Source organism: Podarcis vaucheri (assembly GCF_965113315.1).
Source record: "Podarcis vaucheri genome assembly, chromosome: 7".
Lineage (NCBI taxonomy): Eukaryota > Metazoa > Chordata > Lepidosauria > Squamata > Lacertidae > Podarcis > Podarcis vaucheri.
In genome coordinates, this window is record NC_138765.1 from 38875936 (window position 1) to 38894836 (window position 18901).

The 18901-nt window shown below is 46.1% G+C and overlaps 1 protein-coding gene across 8 annotated transcripts in view; it reads left to right on the forward strand.

The window, feature by feature from the left end:
• Positions 1 to 18901, forward strand: part of ADGRG1 (adhesion G protein-coupled receptor G1) — a 40858-nt gene that overhangs the window by 18019 nt on the left and 3938 nt on the right. For all 8 annotated transcript variants that reach the window (XM_082233480.1, XM_082233476.1, XM_082233475.1 and 5 more), the window contains 12 exons: positions 2765 to 2962; positions 4238 to 4690; positions 6446 to 6584; positions 8525 to 8672; positions 9208 to 9351; positions 11416 to 11541; positions 12578 to 12623; positions 13320 to 13423; positions 13524 to 13642; positions 14308 to 14576; positions 15975 to 16083; positions 16995 to 17254. In XM_082233480.1, the coding sequence (XP_082089606.1) occupies positions 2923 to 2962; positions 4238 to 4690; positions 6446 to 6584; positions 8525 to 8672; positions 9208 to 9351; positions 11416 to 11541; positions 12578 to 12623; positions 13320 to 13423; positions 13524 to 13642; positions 14308 to 14576; positions 15975 to 16083; positions 16995 to 17254 (1957 nt within the window). In that variant the 5' untranslated portion in view covers positions 2765 to 2922. The remainder of the gene's footprint in view (positions 1 to 2764; positions 2963 to 4237; positions 4691 to 6445; positions 6585 to 8524; positions 8673 to 9207; positions 9352 to 11415; positions 11542 to 12577; positions 12624 to 13319; positions 13424 to 13523; positions 13643 to 14307; positions 14577 to 15974; positions 16084 to 16994; positions 17255 to 18901) is intronic.

Here is an 18901-nt window from a genome sequence, read left to right on the forward strand (position 1 = left end):
TTCATTACTAACATCTAGTCAATTTCTATACAGGCTCTATCACCTTGTGAAACAATGTTATGTATGATCTGCTTTTAGTTTTGCCCACAAACACCATTTTGAAGGTAGCTGTATTGAACAATGCCCCTGTTTCTCATCAAGTCAGTATTGCAAGGAGTTTATTATTCTGACGAAGTTATCTTGGCCTTAATGAATGAGAAAGCAATCCAGCCAGATTGCTTTATGATGTGCAGGGGGTTGGACTTAATGGCCCTTGGGGGACGTTTTCAACTCCATAATTCTATGATTCCCTACCAGGGATCTCAAGAAACCAAAGCTGTTGCAGTCCAGCAGACACAGATAATACAGAGAGGGATTCTTGTGGCTTCATCCTCCATCTCTAAAGCATCCTTCTTCTGAATATCTGTCAAGAAATTATGAAAGCTTTTCTCCTGGTTGTTGACAATTACATGCAGAATAATCCTTATGGAATGGTTTCATCAACTCCTTAGTGAGCATATTTGCACATGACGTACTTCTTGATGCACGGACACAGTGTGAGATGGTCACACATCCAAGATATGTGGTGAATAAATAGAAAGAATCGAGTGGATCCAAATTCTTGCACCAATTTAAATTACCATGCTAGCACCAGGGGGGCCAAAGACTGGGTGAAATGGAAGGTTAGAGAACAGAGGACATCACACACCTCATGCAAACATTCGTCCACACTGTTCCAAACCTGTGCTGGAAGTCTAGTATTGACCAAGTCTAGTACTACTGAATGCAGTTGTTTGTTTATTTCAGGGAATGTGTGTTTTCTCCGAGTGTCAAATTGAAACATCACGTTTCCCATCAAACTGGGTACACATTTTTGCTTTAGTTATCTTCTGTGACATAATCTGTAAACCTTGGAATGGCTCAACCCTTGGTTACATAACATTTCCCAGACCTGCACATTCCCTTTGGTTGATTCCCACAGGAAACTGGAAGCTTGCCAGCAAGGAGCTGAATCTTAATCTCAGATGGGGGTGGATTTGGTTTGGATTTGCATTTTAATGTGAATCTACCTAATTTGCACTTCCTGAAACAATTCAGAAACCAAAACACTGCAATGTTTCATATTTGCACTTCTTTGAATTTTGTGGTGCAGGCCTCCAGCCAAAAGTGTGTACGAGAATGCATGCATTGATGCATTATATTAGGCAAAACTGTATATAAAAATCAATTTTAGGAGAAATGTGATGTAAGATGCTAACAAACTTTTGTGAAGACTTATTTTTTATAACAACAACAACAACAACATATTTATTCCCCACCCATCTGGCTGGGTTTCCCCAGCCACTCTGGGCGGCTCCCAATAGAATATTAAAAACACGATAAATACATCAAACATTAAAAACTTCCCTAAACAGAGCTGCCTTCAGATGTTTTCTAAAAGTCAGGTAGTTGTTTATTTCATTGACATCTGTTGGGAGGGCGTTCCACAGGGCGGGTGCCACTACCGAGAAGGCCCTCTGCCTGGTTTCCTGTAACCTCACTTTTCGCAGAAGGCCCTCGGCGCTGGACCTCATTGTCTGGGCTGAACAATGGGGGTGGTGACACTTCTTCAGGTATACCGGGCCAAGGCTGTTTAGGGCTTTAAAAAGCACAAACTGCTGCAGAAATGTAGAGAGCTGAATTTGAGGTTGGAAACATAAGCAACTGCACGAAAGCTGGTTTGACAGATCTGTCCACCTTAACTCTCAGCATGTTAACCACTGCTGTATATTTGCACCCCAGGAAGTCTTTGATCACACCTGTCTGCATTGCAAACGGGGTCAGGGTGGAGATTGTGGGGCCAGAATGGGAGGGGGAGGCAGCCCCAAGGAACAGTGTACAAATCTCGTTCCCATTGCACTGATGTTGTCATTCCATGCACAGTCTGTATGGTTGACTCAGACTGGAACCAGACAGATTTCTATTTATTTGTAAAAGCTGCCTACAGCTTCCATAAACTTACCGCTAGTGTCTGGTGGGGCTAATGGAAGGATGCCCTTTGACAGTGGGTGGGGAGTTGAAACGTGGGCTCCTGGTTCCAAGTTATTCCAAGACTGGGCATGGTTGACATGTTATGAAAGAAGCTGAAGTGTGTTTTTGGAAGGGAAAAACTCACCTCTTGGATGCATCCCTCAGTCTGAGGTTCTCAGCATGAGAAGGACTGCCCTGATGGAGCAGAGTTGAGGAGCCTCCAGCCCTATGAACTGAGGGGAGCCCCTGGGACTGTATGGGACTGTGCCAGAATTTCCAACCTGGTGATTTCCAGATGTTTTGAACTACAGCTCCCAGTAACCCCCACCCAGCACAGCTGTGCTAGCTGAGGCTGATGGGAGTTGTAGTCCAAAACATCTGGAGGGAACTGGGTTGGGGAAGGCTAAACTATACTGACAGCGTAATTCTTTATATGCCTCCTCAGAAGCAAAGTTGTGTTGAAGTTCAGTGAGAGGAAAGTTAGTGTACTTGTGGGAAAGCCCTGTGGAACTCAGTGGATCCCATTTCTGTGGTGACATGTTTAGGATTTCAGGGTCAATTCATAAAATTAACCCTCTGCATGCATTAAACACGCATCTAGATTATAGTGCCACACACCCCTGCTTCCATGGAAAGGTTAAGCACCCAATGTCAGTGGGGATTGAAAGCACTTAACTGCATATTGTGCCAATGAAGCTACCAAGAGCATCATTTTAAAAGGGTGTAGGTAATTCCAAAACCCAGAACTCTTTACAATGTTCCCTTCCCTTTGCAGACTCGGGGCAATGAGTTTTTAACTTCCACGATTGCTGGCACTTCCAGCTGGGCTGAGGAAGACAAGAGTGTTCATGGGGCCGCATGGAGAAGCTTGAGGGGAGCCCTCTGTCGTTGTAAGACCCTGACTGTAAAATAAGGTCTTCAGAATCACTCAGAATGCTGTTCTTCTTGTTGCCTCTCCTCTTCCAGTCCCAAGGTAATGTATATGTCTTGTTACCACTATTCATGGAACAATCAGGCCGCACCCCCCTGTCCTCACAGTAAAATGATTCCCTGCATTTACCACCTTGTGTCAGGGTTCTTCCTGGAATTCTGAGGCTTCTTCCAATGCTGCTATTTTGGAGGTGGGGGGTTCAATCGCATCCCAGCAAATTCAGGTTGTGTCAGTTAAAAATAGATACGGGACTCTGGGGCAACAAATTTGATCCCTCCACCAAATCAGGTGTGGGGTTTTTTGTGATCAGGAAATGCACTGGAAAGTGCTTAATGCAACATCATATAACTTTTTCTTTAATAAAAATCAGAAGGAATGCTGGAAAAAAAATCTGACATTTTCTAACCTCCCCACAAACTTGGTGCAAAGAAATCGGGATGAAGGCTCGATAAACAGGTCAACCGGAAGTGTCCTAAATGTTTCCTGCTTGGCAGGGGGTTGGACTCGATGGCCCTTGTGGTCTCTTCCAACTCTATGATTCTATGATTCTATTCTATGATTCTATGCTAATGCAGAAAGTCCTCTCCAGAGTGCTGCTGGTTGATGTAACTGTGTAACTGAGGGCTCATCCAGACTTCCTTTTGTGCTGTGTTTCTAGGCACAGGTCTGTGTTTTAAAGTATCATGTCCAAGTGTCCCCCATGCCACCCCTGGCGCTTTCCCCATAAAAACCCACTCTTTACTGATGAATCTGAGCAAATGGCATTCCACGGAAAACCCAAATTGCCGTTTGTTCCAATTCAGCGTCAAAGAATGGCTTTTGTGGAGCAACAACAAAGCACTTGGACATGGTGCTTTAAATCATGGACCTATACCTAGAAAGTGCTGGGGAGAAGCTAACTGTGGATGAGCCCTAAGAATCCCTTGTAGGGCTGGTCGATATCTGGCTTTCAGCATCGTCATATGTCACTGGCTAAACAACACAATATACCAAAATATCATGATGTCTGGAATAAGGATGTAGAAGCATTGACTGGCTTCACAGTCTTTCCCACATTGTGATTTTTGCATAGCATAAATACACATCATGATTCATGATAAGCTGCCAGGTCAAAAATTATGAAACTGATATCACAATATGGACTTCAAACTGGTTTGGGATGATATATGGATATATTGTCCAGCCCTAATCCCTTCCACATTCCTATATAACCTAGGACTTCTGTTTTAATAATACAGTCAATGCAAATACTTCTGGGTGTTTTTCTCATGTCCTGATACAATGTCTTGTGTTGTTTGGGGGATGTCTGTGATGCAGGTATTTGTGGGATCAGCGGCGATGAAGGAGACTTCCAGTTTTGTGCAACCAGGAATCAAACAAAGAAAAGCAATATCAGCTATGAAATCCAGAGCGACGGCATCAGCATTGTAAACAGTGCAGAGAAACTGATCCTAAGGGCACCTTTCACTCCAGAAATTCAGTGTGGACGTTTTACAGGATCCAAGGAGTGTCCTCTGCCACAACAATTGGGGCCTTATCGCATCTGTTTGCACTGGTTTCGGCATGACAGTCTTTTGAAGATCACCTATGGGAAGTCCCAAACGAATTTCAGCCTGACTAGCCAGGCATATACCCTGTACTGTCCCATTACAACTGAAAATTCTTCTCAATATGGCCCAAATGTGCTTTATAGGGTCTCCTATGCCTTTAATAGGGGTGTCCACAACACATCCCTTCCGGACATGTCTGCATATCATTTCTACTTCACAGGTAAGCTTGCTTCTTTTTAGAAGATGTAATTGTGGAACCCAAAGGTCCAGCAGGCCCAGGCCCATTCTTCCATGGCAGCACCTCCTCCCCAGAAAACCAACTTTGCAGCCCGGAGCACAGAGGGCCCCAAGCTGGTGTGCAGCTGAAATTTTCTTGGAAAATTTCAAGTAATTCATTGAAAAGTGAGGAATGAAGGGGTGATTAACTGGGAAACTTCTAAACAGCCTTACAAGCAAATTGGGATGAATTCAGGATGAATGCTCATTGTCGTATAACTGCATCATGAACAAATAATAATAATAATAATAATAATAATAATAATAATAATAATAATTTATTTGTACCCCGCCCATCTGGCTGGGTTTCCCCAGCCACTCTGGGCAGCTTCCACAAAGACCAAAAATACACTTTTATGTCATACATTAAAAACTTCTCTGAACAGGGCTGCCTTAAGATGTCTTCTGAAGGTCAGGTAGTTGTTTATCTCTTTGACATCTGATGGGAGGGAGAATGCTCAGTGAAGACAAGATATAGTCTCACTGTCACATAAGCTTTGTATAATCAAATTGGGGTGAATGCTGAATAAATCAGCCCTCTAGAGGAACCCACCAATAAGCAATCTGGGTTATATAACCATATTTCATAGAAGAGTTTGGATTTGATATCCCACCTTTCACTCCCCTTCAGGAGTCTCAAAGCAGCTAAAATTCTCCTTTCCCTTCTTCCCCCACAACAAACACTCTGTGAGGTGAGTGGGGCTGAGAGACTTCAAAGAAGTGTGACTGGCCCAAGGTCACCCAGGAGCTGCATGTGGAGGAGCGGAGACACGAACCCAGTTCCCCAGATTACGAGACTACCGCTCTTAACCACTACACCACACTGGCTCTCCGCCACCTGTTCACCAATTCCTCGCTTTGCCAAAGCCTTGGCTATAAGCTAGCCCATCCATGTCTGGAGAGCAGGAGGGCATGGAGACCTGAAAGATCTTGTATGGGGAATCATAGGTGGAAGTACTCATTTCACCTAATTCAAATTCCTTTCACCCCCCACTCCCTCTATCATCTCATGGTCCAGCGGCTTCTCCTCTGGGTATACCAGGCCTGTGCGTGGAACGAACGCTGAGGGCAGGTGGTGGGCTGTTGTATGCACCTAGAGGGGGGAGAGAGGAGGAAAGAGGTGGGTGTGCATGTGCAGGGACGTGCATCGAGCAGTCCTATGGCAGGAAGTGGAAGGGGAAGAAGGCAAACCAAATACGACAAAATGATGAGTTTGTTAACCAAGGAGAAGTGGCAGCAGAGGTTTGTCTTAAGACACACAATGATCAAAGCTGTCTAATGAGCTACTATAACCAGGGCTATATGCACTGCAAAAAGAAAACCAGCATGCCCTTTCCCCAAAGAAAATAACCATTCCCAATTATCCAGAGAAATCCAGCTAAAGTATGGATAATTTATTCTGTGGACAGAGAGCTGTGCAGGACATTGAGGCCCTGCCTCCCTTGACCACTGGAAACCTTCCTGGACCCCTGGACTCCTGAGAGTTTCTGAGGCTCAGGTTATGTTTCTGGACATATGTTTACATATGAAAGCTGGGACCTTATTTTTAAAAAACTAAACCTGAGTTTATCTGGATGCAGAATCTGCGCCTTTTCTGCTGCTTTCACAGTGTGAGTAAGGAGTCCTGTAGCCTGGAATGTAGTCCCTAATGGGAGACTATTCCTTTTTTGCTTCCTTTTTGTGTTTGATTATGGGAAAGGTGATCAAGGAAAGACGCCTGTTCAAGTATGCGATATGGAAGGAAAAGTTAGGAGCGTAGAAGAAAAGCTGAAGACCCTGGAAAAAGGTGGGAAGCTTGGCAAGAATGGCAGGAACGGCCTTCGGCCAAACCCATTTGAGTAAGTATTCATGAGCCAGTCGACATTCTCTGCTGGTGAACTACTTATTTAATAAATCTATATGCCATCCTTTGTCAAAAAGCTCCAGGGCAGTTTACAGTGTCACAGCATAATAAACAACGTAACATACATACACCACACAATAGCCATAAATTACAAAATAATATAAAACAACAGTGTCAGATTATTCGCATTGTCAACCCAGCAATAAACTTCACAGCTCAGTCCCTGGGAAATGCAACAGTCTAGAAACCTGTTATCATCTACTCCTGTCAGGTGCAACTATAAAAAAATTCTGTGTGACTCTGTGAATCCCCGCTACAGCTTCTCTGTGGCAAAGTGGGGGTGGTGGGGGAACAATGTGTACAAGCCACAGGAAGTGTACGTGTGTGTCTGTGTCACTCTTCCCACACTTGAGGAGGCTTTGTATTGTCTGCATTTTTAAGCAAGCAGACCCTGATTCACACAGAGCAAAATGTCATTCTCCTTAGCTTTTGCACATCTCCAAATGTTGTGATACCAATGCTCATTTCTGAAAATTCACAAAATGTGTATTTTTAGGTTAAAATGCCTACACAAATACACATGTAGAAAAATGCAGTTCCAATACTTTCAAAAAATAATGTATTTTTTCAAAAAATAATAAATATTGGATTGATGCACAAATGGGGACTAACACACCAAACTCTGAACTAAGACAACCAAAACTGACCTGGACAGGAAATAACCACCTGTCACTCCTGTTGCTCACTGTGGCTCCCTCCCCATGCCCAACATAGAAGATGTACCCCTGGGAATTCCAGGTGCAGGGAAAGGCTAAGCAATCTCCACCTGCTGCTCCTCTTCAGGAATGGTCCCTCTTCTCCTTATGCCTAGCTGCTTTGCAGGGAGAATTGGTGAAGACTGGATTCCAATTTGTGTGTTTGCCACCGAATGCAGAGATCCACTTTGAGTGAATCCCATTCCCCAGCTCAGCACACTTTCCCAGCAGGTCACTGTAGCTGTGTCCCACCCTCCCCATGATCTTCATCAGATGCCCCTCACCCACTGTTTACACTGGAAGCACAGCTTTACCTTGGAGGTTTTCATCTGATACGCATAGCAAGTGCAAGGCCCCAGACTGTGATTTGTGCAGTATGGAAAAGGGTTACTGCCCCCTACTCCCTGGCAGGGTCTGATCTGGCATGGGCTCCCTGCACCTGCAGGCTCAGTGAGCAACAGGTGTGATGTAGCAATATTACAACCAGACCTCAAAGTAGCACCTGCAAATATTGGAAATGTGCCATCATTGCATAGGCAGTCTGCTCTCTACTGCTGCGTCATCTTGTTCAATATTGCTTATGTTTATGCTCACCTTCACTAATCTGGCGCTGTCCAAATGTTTTGGACTACAGCCCCCATCATCCCCGACCAGCTTGGTGATGGCTGGGTTTCCTGTATGGGTTTTTCACCTATCTAGAGGAGCCAAAGACTGAACCTGGGGACCATCTGCATGCGCTGGTCTTCAGATCCTGACTATGTCCAGATACTCTGAATATTGTGGTTTGCCAACTATGAAACATATCAGTGACTCAATACAGTTCCATGCTTCCTATCGGGTACAGTCAATTCTGAAACAGTGTCGCATGCCATTATGCAAATGTCGAAACCACACCTTACCAGCTTTCATTCACTGACACCAAATATTAGCTGAAGATTAATCAAAATGCAAACATTCAGAAAAATAGCCTGTGATTATTTGACAGCAGCCTTTGACAAGGTTTCTGGGAACAAATTTGTTTTCAACTCTAAAAGCAAAAGTCCACAATACCAAACAGACTTGAAGGCTAATAAATGACCAAGTTGTATCAGCTATTTTCCTTGGCACATATAGTTACCCAGGAAGTAGCTGTGTGGACCCTGGTATCTCCAGCCATACTCAGTTAACCTTTTCCCGACAGGTTGCTCCAGCGTTTGGAGACAGAGTTGGGAGAAGCAGAATTCCAAGGGAAGAACAAGATTTTTGGGAAGGGAGCACTGCTACATGCAAGTGTCTGGAATTTCCAGTCCTTAAGTCATCAGAATATAACTTTTGGACCCAAGCTGGAGGTGAGTAAAGGGAGAAAGGGCCATTTTAAATTACCTGCTGTACAAATTATTGCTCTATCCTTACCTCCCCATTGCAAGAAGTTTCCTTCTCTGTAGGGGAGAAATTCAGTTCAGTTTGCAGTTAACACCAAACTTACCTCATTCACATTTTCTGACGCAGCATGAAAACCGAAATGCAGCCATCCTTCACAGCCCACACTTTTCCAATTTTTGCCAAGTAATGTGTACAAAAGTGCATATACCAGGGCAAAGTGTTCATAAAAATGTCTATCTTAGTGAAAATAGCACATGCCAACATATTGCGGAAATTGCTTTGCAGTAAGTTCAAATTAAGGAAAAATGCATACAAGCGTGTACATCGGGATAAATTAGCACTAAAATTCTGATTAGTTTTCATTATGATTTTTAAAAATTGCAAGTTGAAAGGTGGAGAACAGAACTTAAAGCTGGGAAAATGAGAAGCTGAGAGAAACCCTAATGGACCTGGCCCACCCCCTTTTCCTTTTCTACAAAGCATTTTATTTTCTTTTTGCAGGAGGACAAAGAGGTTCATGGCTTTGAAGTGATGCTGCCCAAAGCGGTCCTGGACAAAGCCGTCCTCGCAAAACCCAAACTCGGGCGCAGGCCTGCTACACCGAGAGCAGTGCTGCTGGTGGTTTCAAGCTCCACCCTCTTTCAGGTAAGGATGTGCAGAGAGGCTGCGGGTACGTTCTCCAAGGAAACTCACCTATCAGGCACAGAGATGTGAAGCTCCTTCAGGGGTGAGTTTCAGGCACAGAGATGTGAAGCTCCTTCAGGGATGAGTTTCTGCAGCAAGAGCACCAGATGCTTCAGCACCATTTGGCAAAACAATCCCTGCCCAACTTATTGAGGTCTTTTGTGAACTAGATGGTGGCATCTTTAAACTATAGGGTTTCTTTTTGGGGTGGGGGGAATCAGTCTGTATGATGCCCTGAATGCCTTCTGATTCTTTGGTTTCTGTGAGGGTAGACAGTATGGGAACAAGCCCGCCAAACCAGCCCCATTCTCTAGGCAACTGTAAGACAATGGCCGTAGCTGACTGCTTAAGCACCATGATTAGCACAAAGTCGCCTTGTGCCAAAGGGCAAATGGGTGGGCCTTTCCCCTCAGCTGCCTGGTACTTAGAAACCAGAGTAGTTGTGTGAGAGCTGAGCAGCAAGAAAGCAGGCTGAGGAGCTGGACACAGACCCATGAATCCAAGGCAGTAATGAAGGGAGAAGCAAGTTCTGTTAGGGTGTTAATACACTTCCATCTTAGGCTCAGGTTCTATATATGTGCAAATAAACCATATATCCAGTGCTTTTTTTCCCAGAGGGTACTCAAGGGTACACAGTACCGGCACCTCTCTTTTTGTTGTTAAAAAGTGTGACACTTACTGTAACAACTTCATGGCAAGTACCGGCACCTATTTTTCTAGAAAAAAAGCACTTCATATATCCTAAAGGCACCACAAATCTCAACCAACCCTCATTCAAAGAAAGCCAAAGCTGGGTAAGTGCCTGGAACCCCAGGAGGCTCTCACTGATCAGATATGGGGGTGGCATGGAACACAATGAAATTTCACCCCCTTCTTCTGTTATATCTCATCCTGGCCCTCCAGATTACTTTTGCAAATTATCTGCTGGTGTGACAAGGAAAGCAGTTGCTGCTTTGAGATTCTGCATGATGCCCATGCTTATCTATGTGGGCTTTCATTCTGCTTGGTTGGTTGTAAGTCGCTTTGGGTTGTCTTGGGCTTGATAAAATGACTAACAAATTTAATAAATAATAACAAATAATAATAATAATATGTTGAGGGGGAGGATATGCTGGAGTACTTTTAAGTGGCTGTTTATGCACTTGTGGCCAGGGAGAGGCAGAGAGTGATTTTTTTCACCAGGTATGATAGTATTCACTGTATAATTCCCCTAGGGGGAACATAGACATTCTCCAGACAGTTTCTTCTTTTTGAACAGTAAGCTGAAAATCTGTTGCCTAATGGTTGATAGGGCTAAATATGTTGCATATAAGGTTTCTGTGACCTGATTTGCGCAACACAGTAAGCCAGTCTATGGCTTAGCAAGACCACACAAACATGCAAGCTATCAGGGACAAGTTCACAGCTACTTTGTTGCTTTCTAGTCTTTTTTTACTGAACTAATAGCATGTTGTCCAATTTGGGATTCTCCTCACTAGCCAGGAACTGTAGCCAGAAACATGTCCTGCTTGCCTTGAAGTCTCTAGGCCCCATCCCCGGCTGATTTCCCTTGGGTCCAACTTGTATGCTCCTGGATGAAATATGGAGCACAGGAAGCTCCAGACTACAAGGGAACAGACTGGTCCTGCCAATAAAGCATCACTTAACTGAAAACTGAGCAGTTAGCTTCCTCCTTTAGGGCATCAACTGAAACGTCTTCCAAGCCAGGGATAAATTCCAAACTTGCAGAAACATCAGCTGCATTCCAACAAGCTCAGGTCATGGCATGAAGTTCTTGGGTTCTGCTGCTGTTGGGAGAAAGAGACTCAAATTCTGCGTGTGATGGTGGTGACTGTGTACAGGCAGGATCAGGTCAGCATGGAGGGAAGGTTGGGCAGAACCAGGTTTCATGAAGCAATACTGCCCCAAGAGGACAGACATGCAGGTGGACTTTGGAATATCTTGGTATGCACAGACTACACAAATGGGCTGTAAAAATGAGGTGACTTGGGTGGTCTCAAATGCTCTGATCTTTATTTCCTGCAGGACCAAAATTCTTCTGACCAGATCCTGGGTGGGAAAGTGATTGGCCTCTCCATCTGGAACACTTCAGTCCATGGCCTGCTCAGAGAGGAGCGGGTGGCACTCACTTTCTGGCACAACAGTCTTCCGGTAGGCCCTGAAAACCTTCATTCCACTCAGAAGATCACGGCATCTGCTGGTGTCCCTTCTGATGTGGCTAAATTCTCCCTAAAGCTGGGCTGTTTTCCAGTATGAATTTACAACTCAAGTTTTAGCATTGCATGTGGAACCTTCTGAAAATCTTGGCCTGGTCACTTTTTCAAAGAGAAAAACACCACCAAGTGACAACTTTCTGTGCTGAAATTATTCTATGGATGCTTGTTCTTGGAACCGAACCCCTATTTCCAATCTCCTCTCTACAGTCAGGATTCTGTGCCCACTAAGCATCCCGAGTCCTCACAGAGCTATTTTTACTCCTCACCCTAAATATTTCTTGCACTCTTGCAAAAACTGTGCTTCCTGCAATGTAGGGAGTTGGGCTAGATTGGTCCCTTCCAACTCTTTGATTCTGTAAAAACCTTCTGCACTTCTGTAACCTGCCAATTCCTCCCTCCTGTGCAAATTTTGCCATGTGCTTCCATAAGGTTGCACACGGAACTGAGGTTGCTATCACTAGGAACATAGGGGGCTGCCTTATACTGAGTTAGATCATTGATCTATTTAGCTCAGTGTTTCCTACACTGACTGGCAGCAGCTGTCTATGTTTTCAGGCAGGAGTCTCTCCCAACCCTACCTGGAGATGATGATGATGATGATGAGGAGGAGGAGGAGGATGATGAGGATATTATATTATTTCTACCCTGCCCATCTGGCTGGGTTTCCCCAGCCGCTCTGGGCAGCTCCCAACAATAAAAACACGATAAAATATCAAACATTAAAAACTTCCCATGGGGGACTGAAACTAAGACTTTCTGCACACAAAGCAGATGCTCTTACTGCCTGTTTCCCCCATGTATATTGCTCCTGTCTTTCTATCTCTGTTTCACTGGGTGGAAGTATATTTAAGAGAATGTGTAGTTGTGAGGAAGCTGTAGGGACATCTCACTGAACAGCCATGTTTCCCTGTTTTTGGCTTTTAAATTAAATCACCTGTGTTAAATTCACCCTCTGGTATTTGTTCTTTCAGGCGAACGTGACTCCCCTGTGTGTGTTCTGGGACACTGGCTCTGAAGGTAAGTTCCTACAGTAGCTGGGGTGGGTGAGGTGTTTGGAAGGAATTCCCCTGAGCCCTCCTTCCACATTCCCTGTATTTGGTTGCTCCTTGAGAGCATGCGAAACCAGGTGTGCAAAACACACCTTCCCCCTGCAGTAGCCCACGTTAAGAACGGACTATTTGCACCAGAGTTTCCCAAATTTCTGAGAGCTGAAGCAAAAATTGGAGGGGCCCTTTTTCCACCTGAAATGATGTACCTTGGCAGCATGTATGAATTATCACTGTCTGGAATTTCTGCATGAGTCACAGTTCTGGACATGCCTCTTGGTTGGAAACTGGTTGAGACAAAAGCAGTTCAAGTTTCAGAGGCCTGCCTGAATAAAAAAAGCTTTTTGGGAGACATCTAGGAGCAAGCAGGGACGATTCCTAAGAAGCCTCCACTGTCACGAGTTCCACAGGACAGCGGTCCTGCCCACAAAACCCTCGGTCCCTAGTAAAGGCCGACTGAATCTTACAGGTGCAGAGAACTTTCTGTCTGGATTAGTAGAACCCAACAGACCTCTCCCACACGGTATATGTTGTAGAACCATAGAACTGTAGAGTTGTAAACGACCCAAAGGGTCCTCTAGCTCAACCCCTTGCAATGTATGGCCTTGCTCACTTCCTTTACATGGGGACACCCACCTGCAGTGAGGCTTCTCCTTTTCACCCCTAGCTGGCCACCCAGGCAAGTGGAATTCATCTGGCTGTGAAGCAGAACGAGGAGCGGACCGAACCATCTGCCGCTGTGACCATCTCACCTTTTTTGCTGTGCTAATGGTGAGTACTGGGGGCTCCCATGCCAGGTAGACCTGTGCAAAAATTTTCCTACCCGCCCCACATTCTCTGCCCCTTTTAAGCCATCTCCTTCCACCTTCAGGTGTCCTCCCCAGAAATCAACCGCAGCCACCAGGTCTACCTGACCTTGATCACTTACATTGGGTGTATTGTTTCGGCCGTGGCATCGTTCTTCACCATCTTCTTCTTCCTCTGCACAAAGTAAGGCAGATAAACATTTTTGCTCCAAATAGGGCAGAAGTCCTGGGGGATTGGGGAGACAGCCCAGGAGGAAGACTTGCTAGATCCTAGAAGGAGATCCAAAAGGAAATCATGGACTGGGGGGGGGCAAGAATAATCAACAGAGGATGGAGGAGAGATGCAGTGAAGGTGAAAAGTCAGAACAGGCTTCCACAACCTGGTGCCCTCCAGATGTTTTGCACTGCAACTCCCAACAGCCCCTTAGTTCAAGGAACCATGGCTTTGTGTTATGTGCGAGCCAGGCCATCGTCTCACTAGTGAGCTCGATTGTGTTTTTTACTACATTGATCTCAAGCCACCCAAATAGAAGCATGGAAGAGGAGTATCCCAGGAAAAAGCGAGTAGGTCTTTCCTTGGGAATACCTAGCTTATGGCAGTCTTATTCTGGCTACCAGCCGCTGCATCTGTGGAGGGGAACACCATGGAGAAAAGCCTATGGACTGCTGGAGCCAGGTGTGCATATGACAGACATGTGTGGCTTGTATTGAGAAAGAGTAAGGCATTGATTATCAAAACATTGATTGAAGCCATATCCTGGGAGACTTAGTGTATGGTTTGACTGAAACTTTGGGTGGGGATCCCACACACGATTGGGAAAGAAATATCACACTCTCTTTTCTCCCCAGGAGAAAGCAAGGGGACAACATTGTCTATGTTCACATGAACCTCCTCTGGGCCATCTTCCTCCTCGACATGAGCTTCCTCATCGCAGTGCCTCTGGCCCCTACCGGTGGTGACGTAGCTTGCAAATCTGGCGCCATGTTTCTGCATTTCGGGGTGCTGGCCTGCCTGACCTGGATGGGTATCGAGGGCTACAGCCTGTACCTCCTTGTGATCAGAGTCTTCAATTCCAACATCAAGCACATGCTCCTTAAGCTTTGCCTGGTGGGCTGGGGTGAGTGGCCAGGGGTCGCTGGGAGTGGTGCAGGTCTCTTGTGGACATGGCCAAAGAAGTTTGTGACTAGGTCCATTAGGAAGCTGGGCTGCAAGAGAAGAAGACCGATAAGCAGAAAGAAAGCATCTGATGCAGTGGAGTGGCTCAGAGTGTGGCCAGATTGCTGGGAAGCCCCCAGTTCAAATCTGGCCTCTATCACAAAAGAGGCTGGTCCATTTGGCTCAGCATTGTTTATGCTGACTGGGTGTGGGTCTCCAGGGGCTGGTATTCAGCTGAGTCCTACTCAGAGTAAACCCACTGAAATTAATGAGCTGAAGGTAATGCTGGCCATTAACTTCAGTGGGTCTATTCTGAGCAGGACTAATGTTAAATACCACTCAGGGTCTTCCCTATCTCTACCTGGGGATGCCTTTCGATATTGAACCTGGGACCTGATCCAGCCATTGGCCTAATCCAGCAGGACTCTTCTTAGGTCAATTGACAGGAAGTAGCTCTTTTTTTTTTTTACATAGGGGAATATTCAGAAGTAGCATCCTCTCCCTCTGCTTTGAACTGGAAACTTTTATCTATGGTAAAATTTAAATAAATTCAGGTATAGTGCCTGAAGTTGGGGTGGGAGTGACCTCATAGGGATGGGGAGCCATTTTCAGCCCCAGACAACCCTTCCAGGGAACTTCCCAGGGAACCCATGTCAGTGGCAGGTGGGGCTGGGGGCAAAAGTGGGCAGAGCCAGAAATGTGCATCTTGCCTTTCTGCAATCTGCTGGCTTCCACACTCAGCCCTCCCTTTCCTTCATTCAGTTTAGCGGAGTTGAAGGACACATCCCAGCCAGGCCAAGCCACTGTGGAAGGGTGTGGCTTGGGGAGAGTCCTGAGGGCCAGTTAAGAGAGGCTTCAAGGGCAACATTTGGCCCCCGAGAAGACTGAGGCTTCCCATACCTCTTCTCAAGCTTGGGGAGCAGCTGCTGCCCCTTTTCCTTGCTCCACCCCAAGATACATTTCTGAGTTGTGGGACATGGGAGGGCATTCTGTCTTTCCAACTCTGTTCCTGTTGACCACTCACAAAAAGAACATTTGGCCCCCTTCAGAACCCCTTGGGTCCAACAGGAGGGCAGAATCCATCCTCATTTTGGATCCACTCATTTTCCTGTTTGCTGGTTCAGAGCAATTTCATTCTGCTGCTTGTGGTTGTGTTTCTTTTTTACTTCTGTGCTGGTTTGAAATTTTTATCTAGCATAGTTCACTTTTGCCTGCTTTGGAGATTTTTGTACGTGACTTGCAAATACTTAGAAGTAAAATGCATGTGTGCATGGGGAGGCAGGGGGCTGGATGCAGGTGCCAAGGACCACCCAAGGAAGTGGGGTATAAACATTAATGCATATTGTCCTCTGCCTTGCAGGTCTTCCCCTATTCATTGTTCTGCTGATCTACGTGATCAACCAGTCGCATTACGGACATTTCCCCATTAAAGTGTATGAATCCTCTGGGGAATATACCAATACAACAATGTAAGTGCTTTTTTTGGGGGGGTGCATGTCCTCTCACAGCCAAGTTGATTCAGGTAGCTGCATTCTTAGTTTAGCCATAAACTTAGAAGTATAGAAGCCTTTTCCTGGTAGTGGGCAGGGCAGAGACAGGAGTGGTGTCTCTCTCTCTCTCTCTCTCTCTCTCTCTCTCTTTCTGCCACCCTATTTCTCCACATTTCCAACCCCTGCATTCACTTCTCCTGATGGTTCCTCTGCAAGCACGACGTGCATTCAGCCCATTTAAATTTAGTGCCGCTTGGGCCCGGGGTGGGATCCACCTATCAGATGTGGCCTGTGGAGGGTTGGCCACCATTTGATCTGGCCCCAGGTGGTTTTCCTACTCCTGCCATCCATGTTCCTGCTCCACACAGGTTTCACACCAGCAAGGTTCCAGCAAGCACCAGGCAGCTTTGTCCATAAGGGGTGTCAGGTAGTTGGGCTGCCTGCAGCTCTCTTCCTGGTGGCAGCACTGGGTGGGTGGGCGGAGAGGGTGTAAAATGGGCTTTCTTCTGCCCTGAGATGTTCAGTGAACTTTGAAAGTCCCACAATGGATTGACAAAAGGACATCCTTTTGTTGTGTCCCTCACCCAAGCGGATGTCTCCAGAGCGCTACAGTGTCACTCAAATTTTTGATTAGCAACCTTCCAAAATGCAAGCATGGGTGCCCCTATTTCAGTCATTTCTGATCTCAGAAGAAGGGGGAAAGAACATTCTAAAGTTCCTAAGCTTGTTTCTCTGGACTTGATGTTTCTGGTCGGCCACTGCGTGGTCAGGATGCTGGAGTAGATGGGCCATTGGCCTGATCCAACAGGGATCTTTATATGTCCTTATGAACATGCTTTGGGACACTGTGCCACATCCCTCATGCCTGCTCCCTCCCTCTTCTTTTCCAGCTGCTGGATCACCAAAAAAGAGATCAACAACTTCCTGAATCTGGGCTTTCTAAGCCTGGTGCTCTTCTTCAACATCATCATGCTGGGCGCGATGGTGCATGCGATCCTCAAGCTGCGATGTCAGTGGGGATATGTCATGATGCTCCTGGGGCTGAGCTGTGTGCTGGGCATCCCTTGGGGGCTGGCCTTCTTCTCCTTCGCCTCTGGGACCTTCAAGCTGGTGTCCGTGTACCTTTTCACCATCATCAACTCACTCCAAGGTCAGTGGGTGGCAGCTGTTTCCTCCCTTCACTTATTTAGGTTGTCGTTTTGTCACTGTTTCTTCTCTCCACTGGAATTTGATCTATTAGGGTGAACAGGGCACTGCCCCACCAACCTTAGTCTCTACCTGGCTGCTGCCTTCATTACAACCAGTCCAAGGTTGGCTCTCCGTGTTGTTGGCTCTAGCGCCACCTACTGTTGACCTCCTTGCCTATTGCCCTACCAGTCCCAAAGGGGAACCAGCCGTCATCAGTGCCGGATTTACATATAAGCTAAACAAGCAATAGTTTAGGGCCACACTCTCTTGGCCCCCCCCCAAAAAAATTTTCACAATATACTACTTCTTAATTGTATTTCAGTTCAACAATTACTTTGATAAAATACATATTTTGTCATGTGCAAATGGCTTTATATACCTATGAGGTCCTTAAATTACCATATGGCATACATTCACCACAAAAAACTGCGACAATTTGTTGTTGACAAAGGACAGCTGGACATATAAAGGGCCCCATTACCTTCAGTAGCTTAGGGCCTCATCAAACCTAAATCCGGCCCTGGCTGCCATTGAAATCACCTTCTTCGGCTTGCAGTTTATTTATTACCAGGGCAGCATCTTCAGAATCAGCCCAAGGGCCAAACTACATGTGACGTTAGTCAATAGGGCTGTGGGTTTTGTTTTGGTTTTTTGACATGGGGCAGGGAGACAGATCCTAATATGGAGGCTTAGGGTTGTTAGCCCTTTTCCTCCCTTGCTACAGTACTGATGCAGATTGGGGCCTTCACGCTTGCAGTTTGCACTGCAAAAAAGAAAAAAAGTCCCCCTCATTTCAGTGAGATCTTGTTTGACCACAAAATTGCAGGGTGTGTGTGGGTGGGTGGGTGTGTACAATCCAAAGCAACTCCACCAAAAGAAGCAGAGGGCTTCTTAAAGTCCCCTCTACCCTCCATGTTAGGGTTCACATTAGTAGGAGCAGAGGAAGCTGCCTCATTCTGAGCCCTAGAGCATTGCTGCAACCATCACAGCATCATCAGCACTGACTGGCAGAGGCTGCCCAGGTTTTCAGGCAGGGACTTATTCTCAGCCCTACCTGAAGATGCCATCAGCGATTGAACCTGGGACATTTTGCATGCAAAGCGGTCCTTTAGCCCACCTCTGCTCCACACTGACTGGCAGTGGCTCTTGGGGGCTCTCCAACACAGAGTCCTTCTCAACCCTACCTGGACCTTGTACCTGGGACCTTTTGCCCTCTGGTGGCTGGTCCATTGTGATGCATGGGGCTCCCTTGGAAGGTGGTGGACGATCCTTCCTTTGAGATTTTTAAGCAGAGCTTGGGTGTTGTTGAAGTTGTGATTCCTGCATTGCAGGGGGTTGGGCTAGATGACCCTTGGGGTCCCTCCCAACTTTATAGTTCCATGTTTCTAACCTTAGCTTTCCCCTCACTTGCTTGCACTCTTGCAACCAGTTGTCTCCACCTCTTGCTGGCCTCCCTGCCTCTCACTAAGCAGTCTCTAGGGACACCACCCACTGCTGCTTTTGCTTGCAGAGTGTGGGCTCTGTTGCTGAGCTGTGTTCTTCCCTGGCACTGCCACAGGGGAGGTGCACACAGGAGGACAAGTCTTGGCATGCTCTCCAACTCCTCCTT